General features: G+C 39.2%; 3 protein-coding genes across 4 annotated transcripts; 1 reads left to right on the top strand and 2 right to left on the bottom strand.

Moving 5' to 3' along the window:
* Positions 1-178: 178 nt before the first annotated feature.
* SCCRO (defective in cullin neddylation 1 domain containing SCCRO) lies at positions 179-2571 on the bottom strand. The gene is made up of 7 exons (XM_089837677.1): positions 2439-2571; positions 2136-2349; positions 1801-1969; positions 1591-1721; positions 1448-1530; positions 1262-1358; positions 179-1171 (listed from the first exon to the last, which is right to left on the bottom strand). The coding sequence occupies exons 1-7, from the start codon at positions 2439-2441 to the stop codon at positions 1092-1094; spliced, it is 777 nt and encodes a 258-aa protein (XP_089693803.1). The 5' UTR covers positions 2442-2571; the 3' UTR covers positions 179-1091.
* Positions 2572-2826: 255 nt separating this feature from the next.
* Mcm7 (minichromosome maintenance 7) lies at positions 2827-10620 on the top strand. The gene is made up of 12 exons (XM_089837665.1): positions 2827-2968; positions 3057-3136; positions 3197-3486; positions 4057-4237; positions 4312-4449; positions 4514-4696; positions 4793-4874; positions 7107-7322; positions 7392-7603; positions 8220-8654; positions 10124-10233; positions 10317-10620. Exons 1-12 carry the CDS (start codon positions 2926-2928, stop codon positions 10522-10524), a joined length of 2178 nt encoding a protein of 725 aa, XP_089693791.1. The 5' UTR covers positions 2827-2925; the 3' UTR covers positions 10525-10620.
* Positions 10621-11916: 1296 nt separating this feature from the next.
* On the bottom strand, positions 11917-13623 carry LOC149676614 (heparan-sulfate 6-O-sulfotransferase 3-like). Of its 2 annotated transcripts, XM_089837667.1 has the most exons (3): positions 13406-13623; positions 12874-13318; positions 11917-12809 (listed from the first exon to the last, which is right to left on the bottom strand). In XM_089837667.1, the coding sequence occupies exons 1-3, from the start codon at positions 13470-13472 to the stop codon at positions 12125-12127; spliced, it is 1197 nt and encodes a 398-aa protein (XP_089693793.1). In that variant the 5' UTR covers positions 13473-13623; the 3' UTR covers positions 11917-12124. The 2 variants fall into 2 exon arrangements, with proteins under 2 accessions (XP_089693793.1, XP_089693792.1); XM_089837666.1 differs by having other exon boundaries at positions 12874-13623.
* Positions 13624-14568: the final 945 nt, after the last annotated feature.

Genomic DNA, 14568 nt, shown 5'->3' with positions numbered 1-14568 from the left:
GACTTTCAATAATCACGTGGCCAAAGTATATTTAAATTTAGCGGTCTTTTTGAACCTAAAGATGGCGCTGAATACGTCGTAATTGGCGGGAAAATGAAGGCAATTCGATTCGTGAAAGTAAGAGGTAAGTCAAATTAATTAATTAATTAATAACGGTAAGTAAAGTAATCAAAACAAATTTAAATGGCATGATACTTTTATTTACATCTTTTTGTTTTGAAAAACAGCGATAGCTTTTAATTATTCCGGTCTTAAACTAATTAATTTTTTTTTATTAATACACATTTTTTTTATTCCGTATTATTTTTGCAAAAAAACATTATTGCAAATATTATACAAGCATATTTAAATTTTTTTAAGGGTTTTAATAATATTATTTCTTCCCTTATGAGCATCAGTCAAATTTACTTTATTTTAATATTAAATTAACTAATAATTTAAATTAATGACCTAGAACTTAGTTCAAAAAAAAAAAACTAGTATAGATTTGACATCCAACTTTTATAAAAACAAACCGAAATATTAATTAATTAGCCTTATTCCTGATCAGCGCCACCTACCCATAGCGGCGACTTTGAGAACTACTGTAAGCGGCAAGCCAATCAGGTGTCGCTAAAATCTGGTGACGTCATTTTTGGTAAGACCCCCGAGTGCCCATCAGTGACGTCATCAGATTTTAGCGACATCTGGTTGGCTTGCCGATTACAGTAGTTCTCAAAGTCGCCGCTATGGGTAGGTGGCGCTGATCAGGAATAAGGCTAATTAAGGTTATTTATTTATTTATTTACTTCTTTTTTTTTATAGACAACAAAATAATTTTATTTATATAAAAACATTTAAAGATTCAAACCAAATTAGTTTGTAAGTGTGAAGGGGGGAAAACAACAATAACTAATATGAAATTTCTCACTCGAAAACAATTATATTTTGAATGTGGCGTTAACTTTTTTAAGTTCTTTAGCTATGCCAAGATCGTCGTAACTTGAGACTTTTTTTTATACAACAATGGGGAATGAAAAAATGATATTTTTAGTCCATTTTTTTTTAAACTCTTGACATTATAAATTTATTTTATTTTAATTAAGGATAAATTAAACTTGAGTACTCCTATTAGCGTTTACAATTGGCCGAGCCCATTCAACAAAATCGTCAATTAAAACTGGCCAAGCTCCTATTATATTAAATTAATTAACAAAGAATTAATTAATTGATTACTTAACGAGTAAATAAGCTTAATTTAATTTTAAATTATTTAAATTACCTTCTTCATCATAATTACTCATATCATCCGCAATCATATTGCTAAAATCTAATAATAAATTCCACGTATCTTTAGGGATGGAACGTTTATGATGCTCCTGTGTTATTTTAATAAATAATTATTAAAGTTATTTTAATTAATAAATAAATAATTAATTAATTAATTAGTATATTAAATTTAATTTACTTGAAGAAATTGGCACCATAGATCTAGAAATTTAAACCTTCCAGATAAAACTATGTTCCAATAGGCTACAGCCATATCTAGGTCTAATTAAAAAATTATTAATGAACTTTAATTAATCAGTTACTAATTAATTAATTAATTACCTAAGCCTTTTTGACCAGGATTTTTTGCATAGTTAAAGGTGAAATTGTAGAAATCTTTCAACCTTAACTGATCTTTTAGTTCCGCTTCCAAGGAGGGTAATTTTTGTTTTAATTTATCGACGGAATCACAGCTAATTAATATTAAATGTTAATTACAACTGCATTTTTTTGGGGGGGGGGGGGGTGAAAAAAAGAGGTTCAAATATTTACCCTAATTCAGTCATGCCATTTATAAATTCTTCTCGCGAAAATTCGCATTGTATACCAGCCTTAAACTTCCAAGCAATGATTAAAACCAATCTACTATCAGGAGCTAGATTTAGATCATCTAGAAACCTCATAATTCCATCTGCGGTGATTTTATCGAGTTCGTGAGAATCTAAATCAAATACAGTGGATATGAAGTATTTATTTTGAACTGGAGAATGTAACTTCAAAGTGAGTACAAGAAACGACGAGTAAAGGAAATAGTTTTAGGGTGTTAAAGGGTTGGTTTTGTTATGTCACGAGGGGTGAAGCCATGCAAAACTTATTTTGTTTTCTACCTCTGTATTTGTTGAACAATTGTTCTAGGCGTTTTTTATCGACTGCCAATTTAGGTTCTCGATAATATAAGTCAGGATTTTGGAAATAATTATCAGAGGCAACATCTAATTTCCATTCGTGTTGTGTTAAACAGTAAATTGCGGTTTTTTCACCAGTTTGGGTGAAGGCAATGAATTGTTTGACTTTATCTTTTTGTGACGATTTCAACTTGTGCTAAAACAAATTTTACGTTATATTAGTAGCGGAACACTTCCGGTGCGTTTTAAAATTTGATTTAAGTTCATTTAAATTATATTTCTCACCATTGTTTTTGTTCAGTAAAGGTGGAAAACACGGAAAACGCAATCGGACCCGATCACCACCATTACTACTGTGACGTCGAAACTTCAGAAAATAAACAACCAATCAGAGTCTGAGGATACAAGCGCTTCCAGTCGGAACTCGGAAACATGTGAAAATTCTGACTTTCGGTTTCAAAATTTGAATTATTGATACTTTTCTTTTATTTATTTAATTATATAAAAGTAAATATCAATTAATGATAAAGCACTGATTGAACTTCGCCCGTTTCAATGTGAACACCAGTCTCCACTCCTTTCTATCATCATTGCTCCTAGTTTTCCGCCATAAATAGCGAAAAGCCAATCAGAGGCGAGAATAGTATCGTCTGCATGCATAGGATTTTGGCGCCAAAACGTGCTTTGTTTTCTTCGAAGCTCGTCGTGTGTTTTCGTCTCATCCGTCTAATTTCGTGAGTTTTTATATAATTTTCCATTGAAATTTGTTTGAATGGCTGCTAAATCAAGATCAAGAGACTACGCGGGAGATAAAGGTAAGAATTATTTGTTAAGATAGTTAATTTAATCTAAAATCTGACGCCAAAGTTGTTAAGCATTGGGTTACTTATCATTGCATTTCAGAGAAGATCAAAGCATTTCTAACGGAGTTTCATACCGTTAACGATGATGGGAAGAAAGAGTTTATTTACGCTAAACAGATCGTAATTACCCTATTTACGTAATATCAAATTGAGACTTTTGTTAAATTGTCAACCCTTTAGATGAAAGTTGCTCACCGTGAGCAAGTTGATTTTACCATTCCACTTGACGATGTTATTGAATATGATCCGGATCTTGCAGTATCTATTCAGGAAAATGGCAGGCGCTATACTAACTTATTTTCCGACGTCATTTACGATTTACTGCCTGATTATAAGGAAAAAGAGATTGTTGCTAAAGATTCTTTAGATGTTTACATTGAACACCGTCTTCTGATGGAAGCTAGGCAGAGGCAACCAGGTGACATTAGAGATATTCGTCAAAAATATCCTCCAGAACTTTTACGAAGATAGTAAGTGTTTCAAATAGCCTAAATTCACTTAATTTCTGCTTTTTTTTCTGTTATTTTTAATTTTATAATTAACTTTAGACCTGTTATGATAGGCCTAAATAACTTTAAGCCTATTATGTTAAGCCTTAGTAACACTAAGCCTATGCAACAGTAAGCCTTAGTAACACTAAGCCTATGCAACAGTAAGCCTTAGTAACACTAAGCCTATGCAACACTAAGCCTATGCAACAGTAAGCCTTAGTAACACTAAGCCTATGCAACACTAAGCCTATGCAACAGTAAGCCTTAGTAACACTAAGCCTATGCAACACTAAGCCTATGCAACACTAAGCCTTGGTAACACTAAGCCTATGCAACTGTAAGCCTTGGTAACACTAAGCCTATGCAACAGTAAGCCTTAGTTACGCTAAGCCTAAGCAACAGTAAGCCTTAGTTACACTAAGCCTATGCAACAGTAAGCCTTAGCAACACAGCCTATGCAACAGTAAGCCTTTGTAACACTAAGCCTTAGTAACACTAAGCCTATGCAACACTAAGCCTATTTTATAATGAATGTAACTAAATTCTCAGTGAAGTTGGATTCCAAGCTCCGGGTGCTGAAAAACATTTATCAATACGTCAAGTTAAAGCTGCGCATATTGGAAAGATTATTTGTGTTAAAGGCATTGTAACTAGAGCTACAGAAGTTAAACCAATTTTGGTGGTAGCTACTTATACTTGCGACCAATGTGGATCAGAAACTTACCAACCGGTATTATTTTATTATCAAATTAATTATTTAAAATTAAATTAGTGTTTATTAATTTTAATATATTTTAACTATAGATTAATGGACCCATTTTTATGCCACTTACAACTTGTCCTAGTGAAGATTGCAAAGTTAACAAATCAGGTGGACGGTTATATTTGCAAAGTCGAGGTTCAAAGTTCATGAAATTTCAAGAATTAAAAATTCAAGAACAGGTACTAATCTTTTTTTTTAAATTAAATTAATTAAGTTAAAATATTGTTTTTAAATTATCTTAAGAGTGATCAAGTTCCGGTTGGAAACATTCCTCGCGCAATGACAGTTTATGTTAAAGGAGAAATGACTCGAATTGCTCAACCTGGCGACCATATTCGCGTAACTGGCATTTTCTTGCCAATTATGAAAAGCGGTTTCAAGCAATTATTTTCTGGATTGCTTTCGGATACTTTTCTCGAAGCGCAGGTAAGTTAAATTGTAATTTTTAATTAGTAACTAACTTAACATTTTCTAATAATAAAACTTATAAGATGTATATATATATATTTTTTTTCCCCCAAGAAAATTATGAAAATCAATAAATCGGAAGATGAAGATTTGGGAGATGAGAAATTGGACGAGGAAGAATTAAAAAAATTATTGGGTAATTTCATTTAATTCGTACTCCGTCGTTTTCAGGCTCGGATTCGAGTACCCCGTCGCGTCCGGGCTCGGACTCGAGTACCCCGTCGTTTTTAGGCTCGGACTCGAGTACCCCGTCGTTTCCGGGCACGGACTCGAGTACCCCGTCGTTTTCGGGCTCGGACTTGAGTACCCCGTCGTTTTTAGGCTCGGACTCGAGTACCCCGTCGTTTCCGGGCACGGACTCGAGTACCCCGTCGTTTTCGGGCTCGGATTCGAGTACCCCGTCGCGTCTGGGCACGCGCTCGAGTACCGCGTCGTTTTTAGGCTCGGACTCGAGTTCCCCGTCGTTTCCGGGCTCGTACTTGAGTACCCCGTCGCGTCCGGGCTCGTACTCGAGTACCCCGTCGTTTTTAGGCTCGGACTCGAGTACCCCGTCGTTTTCGGGCTCGGATTCGAGTACCCCGTCGTTTTTAGGCTCGGACTCGAGTACCCCGTCGTTTTTAGGCTCGGACTCGAGTACCCCGTCGTTTTCGGGCTCGGATTCGAGTACCCCGTCGTTTTTAGGCTCGGACTCGAGTACCCCGTCGTTTTTAGGCTCGGACTCGAGTACCCCGTCGTTTCCGGGCACGGACTCGAGTACCCCGTCGTTTTCGGGCTCGGATTCGAGTACCCCGTCGTTTTTAGGCTCGGACTCGAGTACCCCGTCGTTTTTAGGCTCGGACTCGAGTACCCCGTCGTTTCCGGGCACGGACTCGAGTACCCCGTCGTTTTCGGGCTCGGATTCGAGTACCCCGTCGTTTTTAGGCTCGGACTCGAGTGCCCCGTCGTTTTTAGGCTCGGACTCGAGTGCCCCGTCGTTTTTAGGCTCGGACTCGAGTGCCCCGGCGTTTTTAGGCTCGGACTCGAGTGCCCCGTCGTTTTTAGGCTCGGACTCGAGTGCCCCGTCGTTTTTAGGCTCGGACACGAATGCCCCGTCGTTTTTAGGCTCGGACACGAATGCCCCGTCGTTCTCAGGCTCGAGCTCGAGTGCCCCGTCGTTTTTAGGCTCGGGCTCGAGTACCCCGTCGTTTCCGGGCTCGGGCTCGAGTGCCCCGTCGTTTTTAGGCTCGGACACGAATGCCCCGTCGTTCTCAGGCTCGAGCTCGAGTGCCCCGTCGTTTTTAGGCTCGGGCTCGAGTACCCCGTCGTTTCCGGGCTCGGACTCGAGTACCCCGTCGTTTCCGGGCACGGACTCGAGTACCCCGTCGTTTTCGGGCTCGGATTCGAGTACCCCGTCGTTTTTAGGCTCGGACTCGAGTACCCCGTCGTTTTTAGGCTCGGACTCGAGTACCCCGTCGTTTCCGGGCACGGACTCGAGTACCCCGTCGTTTTCGGGCTCGGATTCGAGTACCCCGTCGTTTTTAGGCTCGGACTCGAGTGCCCCGTCGTTTTTAGGCTCGGACTCGAGTGCCCCGTCGTTTTTAGGCTCGGACTCGAGTGCCCCGGCGTTTTTAGGCTCGGACTCGAGTGCCCCGTCGTTTTTAGGCTCGGACTCGAGTGCCCCGTCGTTTTTAGGCTCGGACACGAATGCCCCGTCGTTCTCAGGCTCGAGCTCGAGTGCCCCGTCGTTTTTAGGCTCGGGCTCGAGTACCCCGTCGTTTCCGGGCTCGGGCTCGAGTGCCCCGTCGTTTTTAGGCTCGGACACGAATGCCCCGTCGTTCTCAGGCTCGAGCTCGAGTGCCCCGTCGTTTTTAGGCTCGGGCTCGAGTACCCCGTCGTTTCCGGGCTCGGGCTCGAGTACCCCGTCGTTTCCGGGCTCGGGCTCGAGTACCCCGTCGTTTCCGGGCTCGGGCTCGAGTACCCCGTCGTTTTTAGGCTCGGACTCGAGTACCCCGTCGTTTTTAGGCTCGGGCTCGAGTACCCCGTCGTTCTCGGGCAAGTACTCAGAGTACCCCGTCGTTCTCGGGCTCGTACTAGAGTACCGCGTCGTTCTCGGGCTCGGACTCGAGTACCCCGTCGTTCTCGGGCTCGGACTCGAGTACCCCGTCGTTCTCGGGCTCGGACTCGAGTACCCCGTCGTTCTCGGGCTCGTACTCGAGTACCGCGTCGTTCTCGGACTCGTACTCGAGTACCCCATCGTTCTCGGGCTCGTACTCGAGTACCCCGTCGTTTCCGGGCACGGACTCGAGTACCCCGTCGTTCTCGGACTCAAAACTAATTTTTCTAAGACTCGCACACCACTACAAAATACGATTTCATTAATATTTTTTAGAAACTGATTTCTACGACAAACTGGCTCTGAGTATCGCGCCAGAAATTTACGGCCACGAAGACATCAAGAAGGCTTTGTTGTTGCTTTTAGTGGGAGGAGTCGATCGTTCTCCCAAAGGAATGAAAGTTAGAGGAAATATTAATATTTGTTTAATGGGAGATCCCGGAGTTGCAAAGTCTCAATTATTGTCATTCATTGATCGTCTGGCGCCAAGATGTAAGTAATGGGTTGATTGAATATTATTTCTTTCTTTGTTTCTATAATTAAATTAATTGTTATTGTTAGGTCAATACACGACGGGTCGAGGTTCATCGGGTGTTGGTTTGACGGCGGCGGTCTTGAAGGATCCATTAACGGGAGAAATGACTTTAGAAGGGGGCGCTCTCGTTTTGGCTGATCAAGGAATTTGTTGCATTGATGAATTTGATAAAATGATGGAATCTGATAGAACCGCCATTCACGAAGTTATGGAACAACAAACCATTTCTATTGCTAAGGTATTTTCTATTTTCGTTTTAATTAAAGAGTTACTGCCATAATTTTCGTCATCCACAAACTTAAAATACGAAAAAAATCCTTGAAAAATCTAGTTTATTATGATATGTTTACTTTTGTATTTGGTTTCGTAGAAATTTATAAAATTGCAATCAAAGTTTTGTGTTTGGAAAAGGCCTAGCTATATTTTGTTTCGTTTGATGACGTAGTAAGGAGAAATTTTCTCTCTTGATGTCGCTCACGTGACGCCTGTTAGTGTCTCAGCGCAGCGTTAAGCCTAATTTATTCAGATTCGCGCGGCAATTTGGTATACTGGGAGTCTCGGGCGCGCGCGCTTGGCTTTTCCGCGAGATGCCGCGAGTGACGTAGCAAGGAGAAAAACCCGCCAAAAATCTTCTCCGCAAATTTTCTTTTGCCCCCAAATTTCAAGTTTTCAAAGTGTTTTTTCTGTGTTAATATTTATTAAGCATATTTTTGGAATCAGAAGAGTTTAAACTCTCAAAAAAGTAAGGTTTTCTTTAGATTTGAGACAATTTTTAAATCAGTTCGGTATTCCTTTAATTAATTGAATTACAGTCGAAAAACAACTTCCCAAATTTGTTTTTTCAACGTTTTCAGGCTGGAATTATGACTTCTTTGAACGCTAGAGTATCAATTTTGGCAGCGGCCAATCCCGCTTACGGAAGATATAATCCCAAGAGAACTATCGAACAGAACATCCAATTACCAGCCGCGTTATTATCTCGTTTCGATCTTCTCTGGTTAATTCAAGATCGCCCCGATCGAGAAAATGACTTAAGATTGGCTCAACACATCACTTACGTTCATCAACATTGCGAGGAACCTCCGACCCAGATAAAACCCTTGAATATGAAAGTAATGCGGAAGTACATCGCCCATTGCAAGTCTCACGACCCGCTTGTGCCTAGGGATTTGACAGATTTTATCGTCGGAGCTTATGTTGAAATGCGCAGGGAAGCCAGAAATAATCTTGATAAAACTTTTACCTCAGCCAGAAATTTATTGGCAATTCTGCGTTTGGCGACAGCTCTTGTAAGTATATGAATTTTTCAGGGTTCATACAAACCGGGAAAACCTGGAGAAATCAGGGAAATAAATAGTTGATAAAAACCTCTGGGAAAATTCAGGGAAATTTATAATTTTTAGTAAAATTCAGGGAAATTTATAATTTTTAGTAAAATTCAGGGAAATTTATAATTTTTAGTAAAATTCAGGGAAATTTATAATTTTTAGTAAAATTCAAGGAAAATTCAGGGAAATTTATAATTTTTAGTAAAATTCAAGGAAAATTCAGGGAAATTTATAATTTTTAGTAAAATTCAAGGAAAATTCAGGGAAATTTATAATTTTTAGTAAAATTCAAGGAAAATTCAGGGAAATTTATAATTTTTAGTAAAATTCAAGGAAAATTCAGGGAAATTTATAATTTTTAGTAAAATTCAAGGAAAATTCAGGGAAATTTATAATTTTTAGTAAAATTCAAGGAAAATTCAGGGAAATTTATAATTTTTAGTAAAATTCAAGGAAAATTCAGGGAAATTTATAATTTTTAGTAAAATTCAAGGAAAATTCAGGGAAATTTATAATTTTTAGTAAAATTCAAGGAAAATTCAGGGAAATTTATAATTTTTAGTAAAATTCAGGGAAATCAGGGAAATTTGCGTCAAACAGGGGCCGAGTAATTGAGCAAATTGTTCGTAAACATCCCCTCCATAGGATTAACATTACACTAAACTTTGGAGGCTCGTAACTCTGGTTTTATTAGAGATACGCGGATGTCCTTTGAGTATGTTATAGTCCAATTTGCCCCCCATCCAGCCATACTAAAAACGTGGGATTTCGTCAAACAGGGGCCGAGTAATTAAGCAAAATGTTCATAAACATACCCCCCTCCGTAGGATTAACATTACACTAAACTTTGGAGGCTCGTAACTCTGGTTTTATTAGAGATACGGGGATGTCCTTTGAGTATGTTATAGTCCAATTTGCCCCCCATCCAGCCATACTAAAAACGTGGGATTTCGTCAAACAGGGGCCGAGTAATTAAGCAAAATGTTCAAAAACATACCCCCCTCCGTAGGATTAACATTACACTAAACTTTGGAGGCTCGTAACTCTGGTTTTATTAGAGATACGGGGATGTCCTTTGAGTATGTTATAGTCCAATTTGTCCCCCATCCAACCATACTAAAAACGTGGGATTTCGTCAAACAGGGGCCGAGTAATTAAGCAAAATGTTCATAAACATACCCCCCTCCGTAGGATTAACATTACACTATACTTTGGAGCCTCAGATTTGCCCCCCCCCTCTCCTTCGTTAACATTTGCTCCATAGGATACTCCATATACGGGAAAAATCTGGAAAATTCAGGGAAGTATATGGGGAAAAACCTCCCATAAATCTCAGGGAAATTTGTTTCCAAAAGTTGTATGAACCCTGATTTGATTTTTAAATTCGCTGACATTTTATTTTCAATTAAACTAATTAATAATTCTTTCAGGCTCGATTAAGGCTGGCAGAAACTGTTGAGAAAGATGACATTAACGAAGCTCTCAGATTGTTGGAAATGTCCAAAGATTCGTTAAATCAACATAATGAATATCGTGCCAAGTAAATATTTACCTAATTACTTATCAATTAATTAATTAACTAGTTATTATTAGTTCTTAATAACTAAGTTGTTCAAATAACAGGGCTAAACCAATCGGAGATCAAATTTACACTATGATCCGCGAGATGATGACCGAAGCCGATACCAAAACTTTAAAAATGGCTAGTGTAAAAGAACGGTGCGCTTCCAAAGGTTTCAAACCCAATCAAGTTGATGAAACCATTGAGGAATACGAGGAGTTAAATATTTGGCAAGTTAATCAAGCCAGAACAAAACTAACCTTAGTTTGAGTTTTACTTTCCTATTCAGCATTTTCGGTTTTCATTTAACATTTATAATTCCATTCTTTTTGTATCAAGATTTTAAATAAAAAAGGCCTAGTTTGACGTTGAGTTTTTGTTGAATTTCAGTAGGGAATGCGCACTATCTCTTAAAGGGACTGTAAAGAAGGCATCGGCGGGTGGGTAAAAATTATTTGAAATGCGTCAGAGGCACGTGACCGAGGAGAGGCGTGGTTCAAAGAAGCTTAGTTCGTTTTATTTCGAAAATAACCACTTCATGGAATTGGCGCTGCAATCTCGCGAAAAACAAGGACTAGATGTCCAGTTCCATTCCATGAGGAGTCTTTGTATCTTGGCATCACGTGATGTCTGTGACGTATTTCAAATAATTTTTACCCACCCGCCGATGCCTTCTTTACAGTCCCTTTAAGTCTTAAGCCTTAGTGTGACGTCCACCTATGCTTTTTGCCCATCGAACCAAACATGGCCGCCCACTGCCTAAACGTTTTACCTAGGCACGGACGTCATAACTGAGATAGCTCTGTTCGCCTGAGTGAGAGTGTCTTTTTTGATGTACTTTCATCATGCAGTGATGGGCTAATTGTGTACAAGAGATGTTCTATAATAGGGACTTGGCATTGGCAATTCGAGCTTAACTCCGCCCCCTGCGCCATTATGGTATGTTTTTTTTTACAGAATGAAAGCTATTGAAGCCCCTCCTCCTGGTATGTTTTTTAGCACGTTTCATGACGTAGTAATGCTAAGTCTCAATTGCTGTTTTTTGTGGTTTTATCAAGAAGTGATATCTAGTTTATTAGGGAGAAGGTATAAGATGCCTAAGTATTCGCGCGCCATAGTCCCAGTCCCCCTTTCAAAATACAAGGGGGGACGTGAAAGGAGGCCGGGCTATTTCGCTGCCTCTCCTCAGTCCGAGAATAGGTAATTTTCGTCTATGGCGTCGCGCTGACGTCAGTTTTCAAGAACCAATGAGATGCTGGTTGCAATTTAGAGGCGGCGGGGATTAATTCCGGACCTACTACGTGTGGACTGGAGATAAAGCTAGAAATGTGGCGAATTTATTATACCTTCTCCCTAATAAACTGGATATCGCTTCTTGGTTTTATCGTGTTTTATACGCGGAAATGGTTGGAAATGTGGTTCTTTATCGCAGAAGGGTGAACGTTTCGCTTTGTATGAAAAAGGGTTTTTAAGGTGGAATTCATAAACGTCGGATGCGGCGCAATTTAGTACAGGCGAAGGCATGACGTTTGCGCACGACGCCCTGCGCCTTCGCCTGTACTAAATTGCGTTTATGATTTCCACCATAAAGCTGCTATTGTTCTATTGTTTTATTTGCGCTAACATATTGCGTAAAATTAGTGAAGAAGCGTGCACACTCAGTAACAGACCATTAAAGGTATCGTTTAATCCAAGTATACATCAGTAAGTTCACATTTGGCGCCACTGCGTAAAATAAAATTCAAGTAAGTACCGGTACCGGGGCATACTTTAAAATAACAAAATAAATACACAGTCTCTTTAAAGGGCGGAAAATTTGTAGCCCACCTCTACCCTACCGTTAATAATTTAAAAAAAAAATACATTTAAATTAATTATTATCTATAGTATCTTCTCTTTCGGCCCAATCAACGGTGGCTAAATTATCTTTATCTAAAAGTTGAAAGTTATCTTTAAACTCTGGATCAACATTTTTAACTTTTTCGAATCTGGAACTTAAAAGCTGTCGCGCGTATTCGTATAATTCCACGTCCAAATGATTAATTTGTCGTATTTTATCAATCATTTTTGGCGATATTCCGTTCAAAAATTCTTTTCTTTCGGCGTTTCTTCCACCATTAGCGTGAAACGTTTGTTCTTTATCTTGAAAACTCAAACCAAACGTTAGTTCAAACATGTAAGATGATTTTTTCGGTAACTCGGCTATTCCGAAAAACGCCATTTTATGTAAATTATTTTTGGCACTGTGTAGAATGATAAAGTCTCTTTCGTCTTTGGGCATAGACGTTTGATTATAGCAATTGACCAGAGTTAGATCAGCCAGCATTCGAGCTTGCCGATTTATAGCCACGTTATAAGAACAAGCTAAATATTCTTCCAAGGACGCGTTGGTAACGTCATCTTCGTCAAAACAATTCGGGAGATCGTTGTGAAATATCTCTTTACCCCCGCACCAATGACGGGATGATTTCCAACTGGTTATTCCTTTTCGAAAATGCCAATATTCGCTTAAGAATCTCTTAACCGGGTCGCGAAGTACAGTTATGAAGAAATACCTGTAACAACAATAACAAATGAACGCGTAAAACGCGAGCGATAAACGATATTTGATCAAGTCACCTTCTTTTAAGCGGTTTTCCTTCTTCTTCATCAAGAGCTCCATCCACGCAAGTTGTCAACTCGGTCCAATCAGGATGTACACCGCATTTCCATCCGACAGTATACCGACTGAACAACCAAGTACTGCCTTTTCTATTAGGTCGGTAGCAGCGACATAGTCTTCTTTTCTTTTTACAAGCGCAGGGTTTTTCAAGGGCCAAATCTTCGATTAAATGCTTGAGAAAAACACTGGCACCCGTATTTTGAATTTGTAACGCGACGATCACGTCCAACTGCCTAATATTAAAGTCTGATAATCTTTCCGTCGTATTAGTGGATGGTAATTTGAGCGAAAAACCATTTTTTTTATTATCATTTCTTCTTTGTAACTTATCCAAAGTTAAACTAAACGGTACTAGAGAACTGTATTTCGGCCATTTCAGAGTGGCAGAACCGATCAAACACGCTTCAACCGAGCAAAAGTACCATAAAAATAAAATAATCGTCAAACTCGATAGAAATAATCCGAATAGAAACACTTTCACACACTTACAAAATCTAATTCTAGGTTTTTTCTCCTTAGTCACTGGTAATAAAGCTACATTCACGCTTTCTTCCATTTAGAAATTAACTAATTAACATTAATTTAACGTTCAGACTTGACAAACGCGTAATTATGACGAAAAACATGATTTTCTGACTCTCTCGGGACCGCGAGTTTGTGTCGCGTTACCCTCAATGGTTGAGACTTGAGACTAAAGTACAGAAAAACGCCTGTGCAACAAATGTCGAAAATCACTAAAACCCTAGTCGGGTGAAACGGCGGTAGAGAAGTTTCCTCATAGACGTTATCACCAAGGGATCAAAGGTAAGTGAATGCATTTAATTTAACATTTCTGTGAACGGGAATATTGGGCGTGTCCTTGTCGTTATAAGGTCGACCGGTGACCCAGAGAACTCGTGAAAACTACGCTTCAATGACGGGTGATGCCTGAATTTCAAACCAGTTTCTTTTAGAATTATCATTTAAACTAACTTAATATTTTAATTTCCAATACAGTTTTCCAATTATATGGTTCCGATATCCCGCAATTATAATTTCATCTTCTCACTTAGCAACTTTATTTTTTATAAGGAAAACTATTGCAAGGATCTCTTTGAAATTTTAACCACACATTAAGGACCCGGATTTTAGTTCAGTGTAGTTTTTTCAAAGCAGTAAACATAATACGAAAAATGTTACATCCAATTAAAACAAACCCTTTACATTAAAAGCAATATCAAGTCTTATCTAAGGGTAGCTACCGCCACTCGGATTAAGTTTCTCTCGTTTTTACCATGATTATATATCATTGCGAGCGTGTGCGTTGTCAGTATAGAATCCATTTCTAATAGAGTGCTGTCAGTTGTGACGTGAGATCCAACGTTAAACGTCACGAGTCTGCCTTTAGCAATGGGCGGCCATGACAGTTACCGTTTTTTCTTTATGGGAAAACAGCATGGGTGACGTCACACCGGCGCTTTTGACAGCACTCTATAGGCAAACGTCTAGTCAGTAAAACCGCTCTAGCTTTATGGAATTGAGAAACGCGAGATAATATCAGAAGTGAGATGAGACCAGAAGTACTGAGCTAACCAGATTCTTCACTCGGCGAAAGTGAACATTCTTGATAACACAAGAACGGTTGGCCCTCTAGTAGCGGTTTCTGAATTTTC

Source organism: Phalangium opilio, unplaced genomic scaffold, assembly GCF_054372755.1.
Source record: "Phalangium opilio isolate 3A_F unplaced genomic scaffold, DU_Popi_V2 ptg000045l_1, whole genome shotgun sequence".
NCBI lineage: Eukaryota > Metazoa > Arthropoda > Arachnida > Opiliones > Phalangiidae > Phalangium > Phalangium opilio.
This window is presented reverse-complemented; position numbering and strand designations above follow the sequence as displayed.

Coding starts and splice junctions, on each gene's coding strand:
- SCCRO (XM_089837677.1), bottom strand. Junction 1,531..1,590: donor TCCTGGTCAAAAAGGCTTAG/GTAATTAATTAA, acceptor TTTTTTAATTAG/ACCTAGATATGGCTGTAGCC. Junction 1,359..1,447: donor TATGGTGCCAATTTCTTCAA/GTAAATTAAATT, acceptor AAAATAACACAG/GAGCATCATAAACGTTCCAT.
- Mcm7 (XM_089837665.1), top strand. CDS start 2,926: ATGGCTGCTAAATCAAGATCAAGAGACTACGCGGGAGATAAAG. Junction 2,969..3,056: donor AGACTACGCGGGAGATAAAG/GTAAGAATTATT, acceptor ATTGCATTTCAG/AGAAGATCAAAGCATTTCTA. Junction 7,323..7,391: donor TGATCGTCTGGCGCCAAGAT/GTAAGTAATGGG, acceptor TGTTATTGTTAG/GTCAATACACGACGGGTCGA.
- LOC149676614 (XM_089837666.1), bottom strand. CDS start 13,472: ATGGAAGAAAGCGTGAATGTAGCTTTATTACCAGTGACTAAGGAGAAA. Junction 12,810..12,873: donor GGAAAACCGCTTAAAAGAAG/GTGACTTGATCA, acceptor TTGTTGTTACAG/GTATTTCTTCATAACTGTAC.